Source organism: Triticum urartu, chromosome 6 (assembly GCF_003073215.2).
Source record: "Triticum urartu cultivar G1812 chromosome 6, Tu2.1, whole genome shotgun sequence".
In the NCBI taxonomy this organism is placed as follows: domain Eukaryota; kingdom Viridiplantae; phylum Streptophyta; class Magnoliopsida; order Poales; family Poaceae; genus Triticum; species Triticum urartu.
Window position 1 is genome coordinate 18,328,737 of NC_053027.1, and position 6,956 is coordinate 18,335,692.

At 47.8% G+C, this 6,956-nt stretch overlaps 2 protein-coding genes across 2 annotated transcripts; both read right to left on the bottom strand.

Annotated features, from left to right (window-relative positions):
• Positions 1-538: 538 nt before the first annotated feature.
• LOC125515685 (histone H2B.3-like) lies at positions 539-979 on the bottom strand. Its single transcript, XM_048681201.1, has one exon. It carries the CDS (start codon positions 962-964, stop codon positions 554-556), a length of 411 nt encoding a protein of 136 aa, XP_048537158.1. The 5' UTR covers positions 965-979; the 3' UTR covers positions 539-553.
• Positions 980-3,223: 2,244 nt separating this feature from the next.
• LOC125514296 lies at positions 3,224-6,215 on the bottom strand. The gene is made up of 7 exons (XM_048679608.1): positions 6,106-6,215; positions 5,386-5,456; positions 4,666-5,157; positions 4,456-4,566; positions 3,952-4,104; positions 3,672-3,797; positions 3,224-3,541 (listed from the first exon to the last, which is right to left on the bottom strand). The coding sequence occupies exons 2-7, from the start codon at positions 5,443-5,445 to the stop codon at positions 3,284-3,286; spliced, it is 1,200 nt and encodes a 399-aa protein (XP_048535565.1). The 5' UTR covers positions 5,446-5,456; positions 6,106-6,215; the 3' UTR covers positions 3,224-3,283.
• Positions 6,216-6,956: the final 741 nt, after the last annotated feature.

Sequence of the window (6,956 nt, forward strand, 5' to 3'; positions counted from 1 at the left end):
TTTGCATAAACATCACCAAATTTATCATCCATCTTCACACCGAATTTCTACACGTGCCTACTCGTCAGTGCTATTCAGCCTCTCCATTGTGCATATGCAACCTTCACGTCTCGGTCACATTGTAGAACAGAGAACACAAAATATGCAGGTCGATCGTGGAGACAGTAATCCCTTCCTTTTCAGCAAGGCCTCCTGGTCAAAGATTCAAAGCCTAGCTGCCTCGCAACACAATGGACAGTTCTACATGAATCATGAATTAATAATGACAGAAAAGAAAACTAAAAATACTAGTACAGAATTATAGTAGAACAAAAACAACCTCTCCACAACTTCAGAGGTTGTATCTGCAAAGACTTGCAAGAATCAAATCATAGTAGTCAGCAGGACTCAAGAATCAGACAAAGGCAGCAAGTTACACTAAGAGAACATTACTATTTCTTCAGACCGGCAAGCGGTACAATCTGATTCTCACGAGATAACATCTTCAGAACACAGACTGGCAGCTAACTACATACATAATGCCACCATCGATTCGTCCATACAAGGATGAAATCTAGGAGGAGGTGAACTTGGTGACGGCTTTGGTGCCCTCGGACACGGCGTGCTTAGCGAGCTCGCCAGGGAGGACGAGGCGGACGGAGGTCTGGATCTCCCGGGAGGTGATGGTGGGCTTCTTGTTGTAGCGCGCGAGCTTGGCGGACTCGCCGGCGAGCTTCTCGAAGATGTCGTTGATGAAAGAGTTCATGATGGACATGGCCTTGGAGGAGATGCCGATGTCCGGGTGCACCTGCTTGAGCACCTTGAAGATGTAGATATTGTACGTCTCCACGCTTTTCTTGGCCTTCTTCTTGCCCTTCTTCTCACTGCCCTCCTTGGACGCCGGCGGCCGCTTCTCGGCCTTGGGCTTCTTGCCCGCCGGGGCCTTCTCCGTCGCCACCGGCTTCTTCTCCGCCTTGGGTGCCATGGACGCTGGTGCTACTAATCGAGGGTGCGGAGAGGTGGAGTTTCGCGGCAAGATGCGGGAGGCGGAGTGTTCAGACGCTGCGATGGGAGGAGGCGGCGAGATCGTTAAATAGGAAGGAGGAAGGAGGAAGGAAGCGAGCTGTGATCGGTGGATAGGTTGGTGCTCCGGATCGATGCCTCGGAGTAGTTCCAGCCGTTCGCTGGTGTTTGAGATGGACGGACAGTGTTCGTTTTGGCGCGGATGGGTGACCTGGCCAAAATCTGTTGGGCATTTATCACCAGCCACCTACTAAGGTATACTAGTATTTGGCTATTCCCGTAAAAAAAGGTATATTTGGTTATTTACACTTTTTTAATACATATATGTTGGATTAAGGCCAACCCCAGCGCGATGACCCATTTCGTCTCCTTCTGTTCGGCGGCGGCGAGCCTGCTCTTGCTCCGCGCCGCCCCCCTCCTCTCAACGTCCTAGTGGCCCACTGAAGCAGCCTCCCCCCCTCCCCCATGCAGTGATGGCTTCTGGGGCTCCGAGGTCCTGGGACGTGTTGGCGGCGGATCTGGGAGTCCCTGCCCAAATCCAGTTAGCGTTGGCGGTTAGCAGCGGCCGTACCGGGGGGAGGGGGGGACCGGCGGCCCTGTTAAGGTGGTGGTGATGCGGCTGGCTCCATGCTGCTCTGGTGTGGGCTGGCGAGGTTCCGGGTGGATCTGGCCAGGGTGTGGAGGACGCAGATGTTGTGATGGTGGTTGGCGCCCCGGCGGTCTCTGTTTTTGTTGTGGCTGGCGGGTGGCGCGGGTTGGGGCAAATAGCTTGGCATGGTTGCTTCTCTAACCATGGGCGGCGATGGCGAGGTGAGGTCCAGTGTGCGCTGGTCTTCCTACAGCGCGACGCTACATGGTAGCTTGACAGCTCTAGCTACAGTGATGGTTGGCTTCTTCGGTGTCGGCTCATCAGCAAGTGGACCATTTCGACCTCTGCCTCCTCTCCTCTTTGCACATATGTTGTCTTCGCCGAAGGGTTGGCCCTCTCCCAGTTGTCGTCCACCATTAAGGGACGATTCCCCTGCCAGGAGGGCTGAGGAATTATCGTTGCCTCCCTTTGGTTGGTGGTGTGCCACCGGTGAGCTCGTCCATTGTCCGGGAGCGGCAGTGCGGGGCAGTGGTGGCCAGATCTGGATGACATGGGGGGGGGGGGGGGGTGGGGGTGCCCCGGGGGGGGGGGGGGGGGGGGGGGGGGGGTCTTGGGGTTGCCCATGGGTGGGAAAGGAGGGTCCTTTCCTTCCGATCGTCTCTTTGGTCGTCGTAGTTGTGCGTCTAGGGGTCTTCATTCCGCGCCGGTGACCTTCGTGGTGGTAGCCATATTGCTTGTGGGCGGAGCTCAGGGTTAGGGTGTGGTCTGGCTGCCATGGTCATGCGAGCAGCGTGGCGGTCTGTGTGCGGTGGCTGTGGTGTGGCAAACGATGGCTTGGTGTACCCTATTTGTAAACGATGGCGTGGTGCCGGGGTGAAAACCCATTCCGGCTATGCCAGGTTGACGGCTGCGGCGCCTACGGTGTCATCCCCTTCTTGAAGGTTTCATCACAACTCTTCTTCTTCTCCATCCGGGGGAATCCCCGATCATTGGATCGGGCAGTGGCGGCATTTAGGTGTTGTTTTCTTCTTGAAGACGCCGTCTTAGAGCTCCCGGTTTGTCATACACGACTCTTTTGTGTACCTGTTCTTATTGTTCATGTATCATGCCTTGAGTGTGTGCGTTGGGGTGTCGAGTGGAGTGTGTTGAGTTGCATGATGATTGGTCGTTGCTTTATATAGGAAGAAACGATACGGTGTACCTAGGTGAAAACACAAATCTGAGTCTATGCCTAATTAAATGGAGGGAGCTGGGGAGTTTAGTTGCTAATTCTTTTAATGCACTTAGCACCTCATTTAAGCATCCATCCATGCATTGAAAGTCTTAAAATCTCATAGTATGAGGTAGCGTGAATGTGGAATCTAGGATCATAGAAACGATGACCCATAACTACCTGACAGCATCTAGAAACTCTATAGGCTAATGGCCCAATTACATATGAGTGACAAAGACATGCTGAGAAAATAACTCCGACCGAACATTAGGAATTATAATGTCCCAAATGAACAGCGATGTCAAATGACAATTATTATAATCCTATGTTGATAAACGAAGTCTGAAAATGCTCTAGTATTGTTGGTTATGAATCACTAGCAAAGAGGGGACAGCATACAGATTGCATCACACTTGATAGATCCGAGAAAAATATCAAAATAAATATAGCAACCAGTACAAAGTAAACCAGAAAATATTTCATTCTGCTAGCACTACGGATTCTGAAGATGACGCAAACGACGTATCATCGTCCCCATCCGTGTCGCCGTCAGATTCTGATGATGACGAATCTTCAAACAACGTATCATCATTTTCTTCTATTTCATTGCGCCTGCCCCTCCTACTTTTGGTTGAATTACTTGCTGTTGGGGCTGTCATCCCCTGTACGAGATCACCAAGGAGAGTCTCCAACCCTGATGCAAACTTGTGGATGATCCCCTGTACTTTAAGCTTGTTCTGCAGAAAAAAAACAGTAAAAAGCATTATCAGAGCATTTTGGGGTGAGGTTTGGGTGTGGGAAAAGGTGATACAGGGTAGATGGCACATCCTTGTCAAAGAAAAAGAAAAAAAGGATTCTTGTTTTTACATTTTCAGAGCAACTTGGGTGGGTGTTTTGCTTCATCCAGGTTTCTAAGCCACCAGGGCCTCCGAACAGACTCAATATGCTTGTGCCCGATCCACTAGCAGCCTCCTCTCTGAATTCTTCCTTTAGCTGCATGTACATGTTTGAAAAAAAAGATCAAAAAAAGGGTTGATCCTCCATGAGAGAGGTTGATTCTCTGGAAATACTCCTACTATTGTAAAATGAACTTATTGTCATTAATGTTGTGTGGAAATAAAAAGAGGGAGGATGAGGTGAAAAGAACCTGAAGTCTGCCAAAACAGGGTGGATCATGCTCTAACATGTCCAGCTCAGCGACAACATCAACCTGGGTCTTGGACCATGCGTTTACTCTATATGGTGTGTCAGTTAACTCAAGCTCCATGCCATCACAATCCAAAGCATCGAGGTACCTTAGCTGCGGGTGCAAGATTAAGTGACAGAAAAAAAGAGATATAAATCAGAGTGGGACATGCAAAAATGCGCGGAACCCCAAAATGGCTAGTAAACCCAGATTGGGCAAGATGGAGGAGCACATAGTTGGGCAAGATGGAGGAGCACATAGTTGCCTGATATTATACTTATGTGGTTGCCTAAGAAAAACAAATACATCCATTTCTAAGCAAGTAATTTCGGACGGAAGGAGTACTAAAAATGTAGCTGCCAGAAAAAAAAACCCCAGAAACATGCTTAAAAATAGATGCCTAGTAAGTATACTTGTATGTTTACTTTGAGAAACCAAGAAAATTTTGGATGGGGTGTCACTCACCATGCAGTAAAGTAAGCACCCATTTGTGTATTTCCCCTTTGAGAGGTGCTCGTGGAGCTGGTCCACGACAAATTTGCACAAGTTCAACCTGTCTGCCCGGTTGATATCCGCCTTTTCAAAAAAAAGGAAAAAAAGTGTCAAAGCAAGCAAGGGAGAAACAAACAAAAGAGGTGCTGCGGCTATATGAAATCTCATAGAAGAGTGTGTTACCAGCATGGGGTAGCACTTGTTGCTGACCCGTGCATCCGTCGTAGGGGCCAACACAGTTGAGACAATGTAAATAAGCCATAACTTCTTGAATCTATCATCAGCCTCGTTATGGTTGATGATTGCAGTAGCAACTGTCGTGATCTTTGGCCTGCTGCCATCGCCCCACAACAAACTAGCTGCGAGCTCCTCTTCCATGTCACAGTCGGCTTCATACTTGACCTCAATGTCTCCACGAGGGATGCCCAAAATCTGATATACAGACTCCTCGGTCAGTGGAATGAACCCGCGTCCGGGCACGACAAACCCTCTCCTTCCTGAGTGGTACAACCTTGTGAACCATGTCAGGACGGTGTTGTGTAAGTATGCACACTTGAGGTCCAGGAGCGGCCCAGTCCCCATGGCTCTGACAGCAACGCGTTGACCTTCGTTGATGTGCTCGTAGAGCTTACAAATGGCATGTGGCGATGTCTGCTCAGTTCCATCAACCTGAGCCTGATCAAAAAAATTGGCAACTATGTAGTATGATTTTGGCAAGTACTATTGGGAAAAAGCGACAATTGATATGAAAAAATGTGGTAAGAAGGGGTATGTGTGCCGCAATTGATATGAAGAAATTAGCTATGCAAAAAAAATGCTATGGATATTTGACTACGTGATCAACATGATGTTGGCAATGTGATGACTAACAAAGGGCAGTAAATTAGTAAAAAAAACACAAACCTTATTGGCTATCTGCCTGCCGCCTGCAACTGGATCCAGCCGGATCTTCTTCCTCGGCATTTTTAAGAACCCTGCTCATTTTAAAACACGGAGAGTAAAAAAGAACGCCGTGAGAGAGGGCCTCTGGTTAAAACATCCCTGCTGCGCGCTATAGTTTTGCACACATAAGTGAAGATAAAAAAAAATCAGCGCCTTCAGTGGCTTATCTGATTGAGCTTGCATGGATGCACAGCACAGACTACTGCTTTATGCAAAAAGCACCAGCCATATATGGCGACTGCACTAATGAGTAAATGTAGCAACTGCATATATGTCAACTACTCTATGCAAAGAAGCGCCAGCATACATGACGATTGTGCCGCCTGTGGTTATGTGAGAACCGCCCATATGGTAATGTGGAAACTATCGTAGGAGATCACCCAGTTCATCGCCAATTGGGACAAAAGAAAGCAGCAGCAACAGCATCTCTAAAAAATCCGACAAAAGAAACATTGGGGCTGTGATTGCATCCATTTCATCAATCAAGAGAAAAAGAAAATAAAACACAGCAGCAGCATCCCTACAATAATAATAAAAAAACTCGCAGTCCAATTTAAGCAGCATCCCGACGGATTTAGTTCCTCTCTGCAAACCGCTGATTGCGCCCCCGCCCAACCACCGTCCCGCGAGAGAGAGAGAGGAAAAGAACTGCTCGAGGTACACTGCGTCAAGTGGACTCACCGGAGTTGCCTGCACGCCGGCGTCGGAGCGGATCTGGAAGGGGTCGCCGCCTCCGCCAAGTGAGCCCCGATGCAGTTGAGGAAGGGATTTCTTTTTAGACAAAGTTATTTTTTAACATCAGTACAGACACAAACGCTCATATACACGTACATACACTCATCCTTACGAAGTCACCGTAATCACCTCGTCGTTGATGAAAACATCTTCTATCCAGAAATAAATGCGAGCACCATGATTTGAACCTTGGTGGGCTAGAAATACCACAGTCTCTCTAACCATCTAACCACAGGTAGGTTAGTTGGCTCTTTTTAGACAAAGTTGAGGAAAGGAAATGGAGGAAGACGACACGCAGCGCCACTCAGGCAAAGAAAAAAAAAGGCCTAGGCCTTGGACCTGCCCCCGTGGCCCAAGGTCAATATATCAGGCCATGGGCCAGCCCATTTAATCAGAAATTTGAGGCCTCAATGACCGGTTGGATATAGACTGACCTAAAATTCAGTGCATCTTTTTTTTTTGCGGAAACAAAAATTAGTACACTTACAACTCTGTCTACATAGTCGGGTAAAATAAAAAAAATCCAATCTTTCCACATATCTAATCTTTTCACATCTAGTAAAATGACAAGATCAAAAGATTACAGGTCTCAAAGAGCATCAAGGTAAAGACCTAAAAAATGGTGATTATTAGACAATCCAACAGATTCATAGACAAGATCAAGAGATTACGGGTTCCACATAGCTAATCTTTTCACATCCAGTAGATTATAGAGAAAGCTGACGTCTCTTTGCTGCATCATATGCTGGGGGTTAACATCAATTGCTCCAACAAGCATCAATCCTCATTATCTATAT

Coding starts and splice junctions, on each gene's coding strand:
- LOC125515685 (XM_048681201.1), bottom strand. CDS start 964: ATGGCACCCAAGGCGGAGAAGAAGCCGGTGGCGACGGAGAAGGCCCCG.
- LOC125514296 (XM_048679608.1), bottom strand. CDS start 5,445: ATGCCGAGGAAGAAGATCCGGCTGGATCCAGTTGCAGGCGGCAGGCAG. Junction 5,158..5,385: donor GCAGGCAGATAGCCAATAAG/GTTTGTGTTTTT, acceptor TTTTTTGATCAG/GCTCAGGTTGATGGAACTGA. Junction 3,542..3,671: donor ACCCAAGTTGCTCTGAAAAT/GTAAAAACAAGA, acceptor TTTTTTCTGCAG/AACAAGCTTAAAGTACAGGG.